The following is a 14012-nucleotide window of genomic DNA, read 5'->3' as shown; positions in this document are numbered from 1 at the left end:
ATCCTTAAAAACGACGCCTGGTTATTGTACACTTACTACACTACACGACAACATACTGACAATTCCTGTTTATTTTGTATGTCAGCGCATCCTGAGCTAATGGTTATGCCAACTCTGTACACATCTCAAACGTGTGCCGCCGATCCAGAGTACACAGCAACAAATAATCATACGGTGTTTTGGGCCGTTTATGCATGCTCTCACCCGTTTTTGGAACATGTCATATTTTGCCATTTTTAGCCATCAGTAGTATGGCATTTTTGTTAATTTTTTTTGACATGCTATATCATGGTGTTTTGGGCCGTTTTTGCAACTTTTCATGCTATGGCATGTCTCGGCACATTATTTTGTGTGGTTTTCAGCTGTTTTTGAGACATGTCATATTTTGACATTTTTCGCCATTCTAAAGTATGGCATTTTTAGGTTGTTATTTTTACCTGCTATATTATGATGTTTTTGGCCGTTTTTGCAACATTCTTTGTTATGATATGTCTTGGCATGGTATTTTATGTGGTTTTCAGTTGTTTTTGGGACATATCATATTTTGACATTTTTTGCCATACTATAGTATGGCATTTCCAGTTGTTTTTTTGACATGCCATATTAGGGTGGTTTCGTCCTTATTTGCAACATTCTATGCTATGGCGTGTCTCAGCATGCTATTTTGTGCTATTTCATGCAGTTGTGCGGTAATATGATTTTCAGCTGTTTTTGGAACATGACATATTTTGACATTTTTCACCATACTATACTACTGCATTTTCCGTCTTTTGACTTGCTATGTAACAGTGTTTTTAGCGGATTTTGCAGCATTCTAAGCGACTTCAGCTGTTTTTGGAAAATGTAATATTTTGATATTCTTTGCCATACTATAGTAATGCATTTTTGGCGTTTTTTTTTTTTTTTTGACGTGCTACTTACAGAGTTTTTGGCAGTTTTTGCAGCATTCTAAGCTATGGTGTGTCTCTACACACTATTTTCTGCAGATTTCATCTTCTTTTGGACATGTCATATTTTGTCATTTTTGCAGTACTATAGCCTTGCATTTTTGGTAAATTTTTCCACATGCCAAATTATGGTGTTTTTGACCATTTTGGCACATTTACATGCTATGGCATGTCTTGGAAGACTGTTTAATGTGGTTTAATGTTGTTTTCAGCTGTTTTTGGCACATGTCAAGTTTTATGATTTTTTCCATACTATAGCCTTGCATTTTCGGTGAATTTTTATCATATCCAAAATTATTGTGCTTTTGATCTTTTTTGAACTTTCCATGCTATGAAATGTCTTGGAAGACTATTTAATGTGGTTTTCAGCTGTTTTTGGGACATGTCACATTTTGACATTTTTGCCATACTATAGCCTTGCATTTTTGGACATTTTTATCATATGCAAAATGATGGTAATTTTGGCCCTTTTTGCACATTTGTATGCTATGGCATGTCTCGGAAGACTATTTAATGTGGTTTTAAGCTGTTTTTGGGACATGTCACATTTTGACAATTTTGCCATACTATAGCCTTGCATTTTCAGTCATTTTCATCATATGCAAAATTGTTGTGTTTTTGATCTTTTTTGCACATTTACATGCAATGGCATGTCTTGGAAAGCTATTTTATGTGGTCTAATGTGGTTTTCAGCTGTTTTTGGGACATGTCATATTTTGACATTTTTTCCATACTATAGCCTTGCATTTTCGGTGAATTTTTATCATTTCCAAAATTATTGTATTTTTGATGTTTTTTGCAAGTTTCCATGCTATGGCATGTCTTGGAAAGCTATTTAATGTGGTTTAATGTGGTATTCAGCTGTTTTTGGGACATGTCAAATTTTGTGATTTTTGCCATACTATAGCCTTGCATTTTTGGTGAATTTTCCACATTTCAAAATATGGTGTTTTTGATCTTTTGGGTTATTTATAGCACAGCAGAGGCAGAGAGGAGCAGCAAAATATCAGCGGCATTGTAAGTGATACTAAATAGATCAATTCTGCTAGAACTGTCATTCACTTACAAAAATCTGCAAATATCTCCTCTCATCTATCGATCTGATTAGCTGCGAACGCATCAACAGATAATTTATCCACCCCATGAGTGACATTCAGCTGCGAAGGAGATAAAAAGAACTCTGCCTGCTGCGCTGCATTCACGGATACCACAGATAGAGGGACACAAACCTCTGCCCTCCCTGGAAGAAATCTCCAATTCTTGCTGCCTTAACAAAGCCAGAAACATCATCAAAGAACCCTCCTCCCCAGCACATCATTGTTTGACCTGTTGCCCTTTGTCAGGCACTACATGTCCATTAAGTTCACACCACCAGACTCGCATACAGCTTTTTTGGGCCTTAAGAACTGTAAACACTCGGAACATGAACAGTACAAAACTCAACACCACAACATACCTCCCAGTGACAAAATGTATGTATTAATGCAATAAGGTTTGGCGCAATGTACCTTACAATTCAACTTGGCACTGACAGTATAATATATTTTCTCTGTTTGGTGTATTTTACCATTTCATATGTATGGGGAAATCAGGTATTGTGGGTGTGTTATGTGTGTTAAATGTCAATTGCTGATGTACTGTTGAATTATTTATTGTACCTCCAATCATCTGAGGTAGAACTCAAAATTTCACTGTATCCTGTACAATGACAATAAAGCTTTCTATTTTAATCTACTATAGTGTGACATTTGTTTTTGCATTCTATTTTATGTTATTTTGTATGGTATACTACAATAGGACTTTTTTATGCTATTTTGAACACAACGCTATGATATGGATTTTTCATGCCATTTTGGAGGACAGTTAAGTATGACTTTTTTGTGCCTTTTTTCTAATTTAATGGAAGGCTATTTAATGTGGTTAAATGTGGTTTTCAGCTGTTTTGGGACATGTCAAATTGTGTCATTTTTGCTATACTATAGCCTTGCATTTTTGGTAATGTTTTATTATGTTCCAAATTATGGTATTTTTGGCACTTTTTGCTCATTTTTATGTTATGGCATATATCATATCAAAAATTATTGTGTTTTTGATCTTTTTTGAAACTTTCCATGCTACGGCATGTCTTGGCAGGCTATTTAATGTGGTTTAATGTGGTTTTCAGCTGTTTTTGGGACATATCATATTTTGTCATTTTTGCCATACTATAGCCTTGCATTTTCTGTGATTTTTCGTCATGCCAAATTATGGTGTTTATTCCCCTATTTGCAACTTTCTATGCAATGGCATGTCTCGGCAGGATATTCTAGGCAAATTTCAGGTGTTTTTAGGACATGTCAAATATTGAAATTTTTGCCATACTATAGCCTTGCATTTTCGGTCATTTTTTCAACATTCCAAATTATGGTGTTTTTTGCCCTTTTTGCACATTTCTATTTTTCAGTCATTTTTTGATTTTGACTGCAGAATATAGCCGACTATTTGACAACCGAGTGGCTGTTCATTATTGTGAATCAAACAGCTGATCGCCCGAAAGCGCTAGAGAGAGACAGACAAACAGAGTGGAGCTTGTCCTCGAAATACCAAAGTGTCTGAAAGAGCCAACAGCCAAATATTCAGTGGTGGAAAGTGATTTCTTTAGACTTCTACAAACTACTTTGCTTTAGTTTCAGGTTTAGTCAGACTTAACTATTTAGAATTACTTTGAATTATTTAGAAGCACCAGGATCGCTCCGTGTCTCATCCAGCTGCTCACGCTGAGTTCTCATTATTTTTCCCTGGGGCCACAGGCACTTTGCCTTTTTTTCAACCTTTCTCTTAATTTGATATAAATTAGCCCAAAAATATGTCTTCAGTTTACTCAGTGATAGTAAAGACAGTCCCTGAAGGAAAAAGGTTGGGAACCACTGTCCATATACAAGGTTTTAACCTAGTCTTGTTTAGGCTTTAGTAACTCTCCCCCTGGATGTGTGTGTGTGTCTGGGTCAAAGAAATGATCAAGTTAAAGGGGGATACCTGCAGAAAGGCCTGCTTCTCCAAACTGGGAGCAGGGCAAGGTGCCATTTGCTGTATGTAATACACTGTCAAGAGATAAGTACCTCATACAACCCCATTTTTAAATATCTGAACAACCCCTTTAAATGGCATCCATAAAGACAAACTTCTGCTTATTCTTAAATCCTTATACATGCAGCACATGACTGTTTGTAGCTCAGTTAATTTAAAGCGTAGGCTTTAATTGTATTGTCAGTCATGCAGCTTCTCACTGAAAATAAAACAGAGGGATCATTGCTCAGGCCTTCATCGTACATATCACAATAAATCTCACAATAGATACGCATCTTCATATCTTCTGCTGAAAAAGGGTAACAAATCGTACTTTGTGTCAGGTGTTATTGATTTTTGTTGTCACAGATGTAGCCAAGGAAAATAAAGTGTGATGAAACCATGTTTTTATCATTATAAATTATAGTGATGTCAGCCTTGTCAAGTTTTTTGATGGCTTGACTGACAGCTGCAGCCGAATCTACAAAAAAAGAGTCACACTTTTTAGCCTTCCAGTTCACATGTGAGTAGAGTAAATACCTTTGTTGGAGGGCAGTGTATCTGAGCGTACCACTCCTGGCAGTAAAGACACACCTGGACACCCTGACCGATGAAGAGACATGTCCACATGATGACGTTGAACACAGGGCTCTGGCGCTTGTCATTCATGGTAAAGTTGAACACCACTAAGAGAGGACAACATGAGGGAGAGCTGTTGATGATGACTTAAATGTTGACAGGGACAGAACATGAAAAGTAAAAAGTAAAACATTTTGTCAGATCGTTGAGTCCCACAGGAAAAGGACACAATGCACAAGTGTACTCTCTTTAAATATAATGAGAGATGTTCTCTGAAAGTAGCTGCTAAATGTGTGTTAGAGTGACTAATTGCAGATTTTAACAAGGCCTGAAGGCACAGTCGAGAATGTGGGAGTGGACATTTACATATTTTTAACAAGCTATTGAATTCAGAGTGTGTTTGAACTTGAGTAATGAGGTAGATATGAAATATTTCTGTTTTTTTCTTCTCCATCTTATTTCTTATCCGTTTCCAGCAGCCAGGTCAAGGCACTGAATACCAATAATTTCAGTTTATATCACTGTGAAGTTTGTTCCCTGAATAATGAGTGTAACCCTCACCTCCAAAGACAGCAAAGAGACAAAACATGACGGGATAGAAGAAGCCGAAGCCCATGCCCAAGGCGTACTCATGGACTACAGCAGAGACAATAAACACCGAGAGCATGGCAGCTGTTCGGAATTTCCTTTTCGACAGCTGCAGGGATCAGAGATAGAGAGAGGGGTTGGCTTAAAGTTCAGGGGTCAGCTGGGCCAGTGGGGAATTTATTTCACTAGAATTACAGGGCAAGTGTTAAACAACTATACACACTTAATCATGTGACATGCTGCTTTGGAAATACAAGCAAAACTCACATGGACACATGCATTGTGGTTTTGCTTAATATTATCTATTGTATGTAAATGTAGTTTGCTGTATTGGCATTGTGCTCACCCAGAGGAAGTCTCTATATCCGTAGTAAAACAGCCAGTCATGAACTACTACGTTCCAGGTTCGATAATAGTTGGCGAAAGACGTCGAGTTCCACCAGTCCTGGAAAGTCAACACAGGGTAGAAAAATGAGTGTAGATCAACATAAAAAAAAACAGAGTAAAGGCGGACCACTTCAATTGTGGCTCTGACTAACACTCAAACGGCAGTCACATAATTAATTTGGGGGGGAAGGTTAAATTATACTGGTGAGAGCTAAACCTGAATGGTTTTCTTCCCTGATATTGAATTAAAAAACAGTCCAAACAGTCTGGACTCAAAGTTAGAGGAAGTGTTTTAAAGATCTCATCTGCTGTGCATTTATTTCTTTGAAATGCAGAAAAACAGAAAGTATTTCAGCTGATGCCTTCCTCTGTGTGAAGGCTCAGTGAAGGTCACAGTCCGACCTTCTTTTAAACAGATAAGCCGTGTCAGGTGCAGGTTATTAGATCAATCAAATGCTATGATACAGATAAGACACTTGGAGCAGATTGAGAGTTTCAAAAGACTACTTCTGACTTTGACTGTAAACCAGACTATCTCATGTTGGGCATTTCAAACTATGTTGCTTAAAAGGAGTTGTTAAAAATCTTTGGAAATACAGTTTTTCAAATAAAGATACAACCCTCATGTCTAAGCATTAAGTAGTCACGGGACTGCATCCAGGAAGAGCTAAGTTTAATATTGCACTGTTATTGTACATAAATCTGCCAATTTGAGTTTAATCACAACTTTGGACTTGCAGGAACACGTCAGTCAAAGTAGTGAGTCACAAGAGCGCGAAACTATGTCACAGCTTATTCAGGAGTAAAACTGTAACAACAGAATATAATGGTTAAACTGTTCTGGGGCCATCAGGCCTCCCTGCTGTAATTTTTACTTGTCATTAATGAAAATGTTCCCATCTGGAAAAGCAAGCATATCTGAAAATAATGTGTTCACAGGAGAGATGATGCCACAGAAAATGCGCCGTGCCACACACCTTGTAAAACATTCTGTCAGCGAAACGCAGCAGCTCCCCGAAGAGGTTGAGCCAGCAGTGCAGGAAGGCAAAGAAACACAACAGAAGGAGCATTATACCTGCGACAGACAGAAAGAGAGAGAGTTTATGAGGAGCACTTTTATTCTGGGCATTGCTCCCAGCTTCGTCATAAGAATTGTAACTTGACACCGATGCTCTTATATCAGCACTTACTCAAAAGGCTATTCACTTAAAGAGAGTAATAAACATGCCAGGCTTCGATACCTGTATCTGATTGCATAATAGCACCTTTAATCTTATCTGACTTAAAAACACTTGAGAATTGTTTCCTCTATTTCCATATTAAGTGATGCATTTACCAGCACTGACTCATACAGATAAGAGATAATAGAGGCTGTAAGCAGAAGTGATGTTACAGATGAAGATGAACTTTAATTTATAGGTCTCTGTTTGTTTTACGCATGACTTCCTCATAGCTTACAGAACAAGCTTCATGTAGTTAGAGAGCACAAAATACCTGGTAATATTGAGTGGAACACAGCCAGAACCATCGTTCGTTTATTCAAAGGCTGGTTGGTCTCGGGTCTGAAGACTGGCACACAAAGGCGGACCAGGATGAAGTAGCCGTAAAATAAGCATCCCAAGATCTGCAAATTGTGTGTTAATATGAAAAAAATGTACAATAAGGAAATTAAATATAGACCATGCTCGAGAATCAGTAGCACTGAAAAACTAGAGTGCGTTAGTGATCTATGATATCAGAGACTAAAGCTGTTAAGCACTTTTAGTTTATGATTGCTTCACTTTATCACACAATGCACAAGTGCTATGAGAAACCTCTAGGTCAATGACCACACATAAACCTTAGTATCTTATTATGTAATCTAGCTGAAAGGTCATTAAGTGTAAAGATGAACTTAACAGTAACATTTCATCTTACCATACCAAGTGTGGTGCCAACATACTTCCATCTTATGTGAGGATTCCTGCAGAGAACAAACAGGATACGTCACTACAAATGTATACTGTGAATTGTGCATTTACATATATTGTGTGGCCCGTTTTGCTCTTCTTACAGTATGTTATATGATGTGAAATTAGCTTTGATCATCCACTCAGCATGGTGTGCTTTTTAGGCACAAACAGGCCCTTTCACAGCAGACATTTTCACAGCAGGAAAAGCACAGGTGACATTAATCTCATTAACAATGGCTCTGTTCTATTCAAGTGCCCCAGTAACTAAAATTGCTTTGCCTTGGGGCCAGTTTTGCCAGATTACAGGAGGCCAGAGGCCAGAGGCCAGTTAATAATCTAACATTAAATGTGCAGTAGAAGCTTTCAGGTGGAAGTAGGACAAACCACCAATCCAAAGCTTCGGTATTTGACTACCTGGGAATGAGACTAAACAGTCAACTATCTTTCTCAAGAGTTCAATACAGCATTTTATGTGATATATATATAACAAAAATGCTTGTTTTCAGACTTTTGAAGCTGTCATCTCATCTTATCAAGAGGCAAATCCAGTTGCAACAGCCTCGCACAGCTCAGGTATGAGCAGGGGCATTTCTGAAATTTTGGGACATTCAGGACTTATCTCTCTTGGGGGATCCAGGGGATGCTCCACAAGCATTTTTTAATGTTTTTTTTTGCAAAAAAAAAGGCTAAAAGAAATTTAGCCATTATTCATTCATTTTTTTAATGTATCTGTTCTTTTGAGACTGCAACAAGCCAAAATGTCTTACTTGAAATAGGCCTACTAAAGAATGCAAAATGCTGCCACTTTGCTTCAAACTTGAGCATTTTCCTAGCCTGTGGTATAAAGATTTCTAGCCTTAGCAACAACTCAAAGTGCTTTACAAAGTCAGGGTTCACCCATTTGCACAGATTCATACAGTGACGGAGAGCTACTATGCAAAGTGCCACCTCTGATTCAGGAGCAATAAACACTCACACGCACACTGAAGCACCAATGCAAGCAACCGCTCCACCTCCTGAGCCATAGACACCATAATGTTAAAATAAATATGATGTCCACTCTGCCACACGTCAGCAAAGGAAAAGTAAAAGGAACTCATATAAAAGAGACAATCTGTCTTACCGAGGATATGATTGCCTGTAGATGAGTGTTGGACAGAAGAGGAAGTACAGGTAGCTGGAAAATGATGGGAATCTGGGACTTTCTCCTTAAAAGCAAACACAATCCAATCAGTGTGACCAACAAAAAGGGGAGGTCCAGTTTTGACTCCTAAAATCTGGCAGTAAAATATCTTTCGGTAGTCACAAGTTAGTTAAAAATGGCATACTTGAGGTCTGTGGTTCGGCTCATTTCATTTTCTTGTGTGACATAATACCAGCTTTTAACAGCTCCATTTGTGAACACTCAAGGTTTACTGTGCCTTAATGTCTTGACCTGCTAAAAAATGGCTGAGTTTAAAATGAAACAGCAGTGACTTTATCACAAAATCATTAAGCCTTTATGTCAAATTGTCTGCTTCAAAGGCTTTAATCTATTTTACTGAATTATTAACTGTACTTCAGTCAAGTTCAAAGTTTTTACTGATGACAATTAAAAATGGTAAAACTTAGGATGCCCGGAGAGGCAAGTGAGAAAAAGTCTGATCTAAACTGTTTTTCCCCCTTGTTTATGACTTAAGAACAGGTAGAGAAAAGGTTTTGAAACAGTTGGTAGAAAGCTTTTCCATATCAGGAAAAAAATAGATTTTTGCCAGTTTCATTACTTTTTATCTCATCTGTGAAAACAGGTGGGAAAAAAAGTTTTGGCAGGTGATTCTTTTTTTTCATCAGGATAAAGTGCTTATATGCACCACCACCTTACGTTCTGAATAGGACTGAGAGCATTCATGTTTTCTTCCAGGTGAGTACATATTTCTTCATGCACTCTAAACACAAGGCATATATTATATATTGCATGGAGAAATTAAAACTGGAACTTGGAAGAAAACACAAATTTTCTTTTAGTCCTATTTAGAACATAGGGTTGTGGTGCACGTCAGCCTCTTGAGGACAAAATGAGTATTACATAACAAACTCTTGATAAAACTAATTATTTGGAATGAATTAAAAGTCCAGCGTGTCAGATGTAGAGTGATGTAGTGACATCTAGCAGTAATGATTGCAGATTGCAACCAGCTGAAACCTCTCCTGGTTAGAATTAAATTGACCCAGTGATTTAAACCGGTCAAAACTGAATAAAGCAGTTCTAAGTTCAAAATCAGCATTTCTCCAATGCTCTTCAGCATGTCGCAGACGGGCTTCTAACCCAGCACCTGCCAATGTGATCTCACCTTTTTTTCTCTGAGAAGTTCAACCATCAGAAGAGTTTTACTGGGAGCTGAATTATCTACAGAGGTTTTTTCCGCCACAAAACAAACAGACCCTGTGATATAAACCAGTAAAAACACTGGAGAAAAAGTTTCATCCTAACATAAATGTTGGGGTTTGCTGCTTGTCGCAGGGGGGCTGCTGCTACGGTGGCGACATGAAAATGCACAAACCAGAATGGCACTCTGGTTTGTCCACTCTGGGCTACAGTAGAAACATGACGGTGCAGTATGGTTATCTCCACTGACAAAGACCTACTCCCTATGTAGATATAAAGGGCTCATTCTTAAGTAACAAAAACGCAATGATTTTTATTTTCAGTTGATTATACACTAAATAAAACACACTTATTATGTTCCATTTCTGCCTATTTATCCTCCTAAATCCTTCAGACTGGACCTTTAATTAAACATTTCACCTGTCTGAACTTTTGTTCCCTACCAGCTTCACAGATTTTAAAAAAATTAAGTAACTTAGAAAAATTACTCTGGCAAAAAAAAACACATACTTAAGACAAGGACACAAGAGACAAAACGCTTCAGATCAGAATTAAAAATGAATCATCTTTTCTCTTCTTTTTGTTCTCACTTGCCTCTCAGGGCAGTTTTGTGAAAAGTTTACATAAAAGAATTTATAAACAACTATGAAAAAACTTATTACTGTTTTAAAAAATAAAACTTATTTTATTTCAAAACCTCGCTCACCCATGAACTCTTCTACAATATAAAGCCATTTTCTGTCCATTTTTACCATTTTATGTAGGACATTATCCTCCTAGAGGCATTTTACTGCATTCAGTATTCATGTTTACTACTTAGAGTTTTACAGTCAAAAGTTACCAGAGAAACATACCTTCCCTCTCAAAGACTTTTTCAATAGGCCCTCATGGGGCTGCACATACTTGTGGTTATTTATTGTATGTGGGTGTATTCATTGTTAGTTTTAACTTCAGCATGAATCGTTTGCAGGTATCCTGCCGAGGTCTGTTTTAGTTATTTCTCTCTGTTGTCTGGGAGTGTCACAGTAAGTAATTACGCTGCCTGAGGAGTAAATACACTTGACATCAATACAATGCAGCTCCATACCTTCCTTTGGTTTGTTCTTCATAATAACAGGAGCAGTTTCTCTTATGAATGAGTAGCTCTTCATCAGGAATCGAATCTGTGGGACAGTTGATACAATTATTATGTGAAGTCAGACCCAATGCATCAATACTAACGGCCTCGTTGTCTGTTTTTTTTGCATGAATTGACATGGTGTCCAAAGTGAACAACCTAAGTATTCATGGCCTCAATCTCATGTTCAGACATGATGCATCATTAATCTGCGTACAGCAGAAACCATACTCTTTTTAGGCAATTTAAATCAAGTAAATCAAATGCATTTAATTTTGCATCAAACATCAATAGAGAAACTGTTTATGGATGAGATGAACGGCATCAGAATTACAAAAACACTGGCTGGACCTGGGTCCATGAGGATCTGGACTGGGTTTCTCGAAGGCACCTCAGCACTGCGATTATCTCACACCTGGACCTAAAATGAATGTGGTACTAAAACGGTTCTGGGAGACCAGTGCCGATTTGATAAAGAGGATGAGAAGGTATTACAGTGTGGGTCCATTATATTCAAATGTGGATACACTGAGATCTACCGTCTGTTTTGGTGCCTTTCCAGCTGGAAGTCTCCCATCTTTGGCCAGCAGACTTTTCTTATCACAATGTTCCTGCTGATGGCAGTGAAGGGCTGCTTTTATAATTTGGATTGCTAAAGAATATAAGGTTATCTGCAGTCCAGGGTGTGTCTAGAACAGGTCATTCCTAATAAGAATTTTTATTTTTGTTTTTTAACCTTTTTTATTTTTATGCTGAGCAGCAGGTCACGCTGCAAAAAATCCCCACTTTTTATCATACTGCAGGAGCTGTTAAAAGAAATGTGACCCACAACTCTCAGCAACCTACATTTTCTGGGCGAAAGCTGCAAGAACTGTTAAAACCAACCTGCATCTCATGTCAAATCAAAAATTAAGTGCTGACGTCAGCTGTTTCATTTATATTCACTATCACTGACTCATTAATGCATGTTGTTTGGCAACCTACAAGCGAGGAACATGCAGTCACGTGTACTAGGTGGCAGAGGTGAGACCAAGTCATGTTTTGTAATTCTGAAGTCTTTGTGCGCAAGTTCACAGTCCTGAACTTTGGGTATCATGTCCTAAACAAGTCATAATATGCTCTTCAGCAAATGTAATGTCATCTCATTGACAAAATAACAGTATACTAAATTTACAAGTTTGTATTCATTTGTTAAAACATGTTTGTTAAAGTCATTGTGTAAAAAACAAGTGGATCTTGAACATTAAGTTTCCCCATGCTGGGAATGAAGAGCATTAATGTTTTTTTATTTGAAAATCACCTGTAGCACACCTTTTCACACTTTTTAATCTATCTTTAGTCTTTGGGCTTCACAGAAGGTATAAGTCTTAGGTCATCAAAGTTGTGACTCGAGCCCGAGTCATCCGATTCGGGTCCACAGCTCTGCTCTGTGACCTTTACAATCAGTCAGTTCCTACTTTTACTCTGTAGATCCCACATATTCAATTCTGCTTGCTGCCACAGCTCCCTCCCACACCTAAATCTCCTCCTCATGTGATTTAAGCTTGCTGTCTTACTAAGCTCCAATCATGAAGTGTGTCAACAGCCGTCTTTGATTGTGTACCATCACTGTATGTGCTAACGGGGATTAGTTCTTCCAGCAGAATCCTCAACGCTGCTCGGATTCTTTGAGAGTTTCCTAGAAGGGCAGAGCCTATTTCCCCAAATATATCGATATGAAATACTTGATTTCATTACACATCTCTGACTGAAAATATTAAACTGCACTGAAGTGAGAGGAGTACATCATGTGAATGTAGCAGTAGAACTGAAATGGGCTGCCCGAGCTGACTCGCAGGCTTCACTACATCAAGTATGTAAATAATGACCCTTCCTTCTATTTGTTTGATGCAACCAAATAACATATCAGATATTTATTAGGAAATAAGTAGAGTTTAAGACTTATGGTATTTATATATTCTTTTCCTGTGTACTTTGGTAGTCAGTCAAATTGCTCTCCTGAGTATGCACTCCAGAAACATTGCGTTTCATCAAAGTATGACCCTGAAAGATTCAAGCAACACCATCCTCATAAATAGCAGGATTGAACTAGTTTTTTCTTTTATTTGTTATGTTTACTCTTTTGTTGATTTCCCTCTTATTCAGGGTTTTTGTGCTTTTTATGTTGTTTCATTACATTTAAGCCTCTTGTCCATGTCTACTGTTTTGTTAAACAGTTGAGAGTTTGTTAACTGATGTCTTACACACAGGTGACTTCAGCAGGTCATCAGTACATAACTGCAGTTATTGTGTTTAGTGTGGATTACATGTCACTGAACACAGGAATATCTGAGGCCAGTACCGATTTCAATATTTGATCTAACAGTGTACTGGCCTTTGTTCATACAAACAAACAACTTAAATTTGGTAATGAAGAACTGTTACCAAGATGTGTAATCAGCAGGACATTTTGAAGTTAAAAAAATAAACTTTTCAAAGAATGTGACTGCATTTATTCCTCAAGCTCACTCACCTGCTCAAGTATCACAATGAACCGTGAGGCCGGAGGCAGCTGGTAGTGCACAGCCACATAGATGGGGAACAGTCCCAGCACGCAGGTCTGCACTGCAGACAGGACCAGGCCCGTGACGAGAGACAGCCCCAACTTAGAGGGCAAGTTGTGGTACAAAGATCCCCAAAACACCAGAGTGTAAAAAGGGACGAGCAGGGTGTAGACAAACATCACAACCCAGGCCCAGGTGACTGTCCCCAGCTTCCCGAAGGCGAAGAACAGCAAGTCAAACTCCAAGACCAACCTGATACAACATAAAAATTACAGTCATTACATAAAGACAATTGCCAAATTATTATCAAGAATATATTTAATGATATAACATGTAACTTTTATACAGTAGAAATGTCTAAAAACAATTATAGCAAATGTTTCATACAATGCTCAAATTCAGAGAAATCAGTAGCTTTCTTTATGGTATTGTACGTTTCATTTCGCTGACTGTAAAGGACGTAACGTCCCCTTTGCCCCCTCCACTTGG

At 38.0% G+C, this 14012-nt stretch overlaps 1 protein-coding gene across 1 annotated transcript in view; it reads right to left on the bottom strand.

The window, feature by feature from the left end:
• soat2 (sterol O-acyltransferase 2) overlaps window positions 1-14012 on the bottom strand; it is a 28948-nt gene that overhangs the window by 6509 nt on the left and 8427 nt on the right. Inside the window, exons 7-15 of the mRNA XM_042505850.2 lie at window positions 13493-13775; window positions 10951-11026; window positions 8622-8706; window positions 7464-7509; window positions 7041-7170; window positions 6524-6621; window positions 5506-5604; window positions 5133-5268; window positions 4533-4678 (exon numbers count right to left, since the gene is read on the bottom strand). Of these exons, the coding sequence (XP_042361784.1) occupies window positions 4533-4678; window positions 5133-5268; window positions 5506-5604; window positions 6524-6621; window positions 7041-7170; window positions 7464-7509; window positions 8622-8706; window positions 10951-11026; window positions 13493-13775 (1099 nt within the window). The remainder of the gene's footprint in view (window positions 1-4532; window positions 4679-5132; window positions 5269-5505; window positions 5605-6523; window positions 6622-7040; window positions 7171-7463; window positions 7510-8621; window positions 8707-10950; window positions 11027-13492; window positions 13776-14012) is intronic.

This window comes from Plectropomus leopardus, chromosome 2 (genome assembly GCF_026936395.1).
Source record: "Plectropomus leopardus strain MGB_pleo_1.0 chromosome 2, ASM2693639v1, whole genome shotgun sequence".
Taxonomy (NCBI): Eukaryota; Metazoa; Chordata; class Actinopteri; order Perciformes; family Serranidae; genus Plectropomus; species Plectropomus leopardus.
The sequence above is the reverse complement of the archived record's forward strand: the minus strand, read 5'-3'. Positions and strand labels throughout refer to the sequence as shown.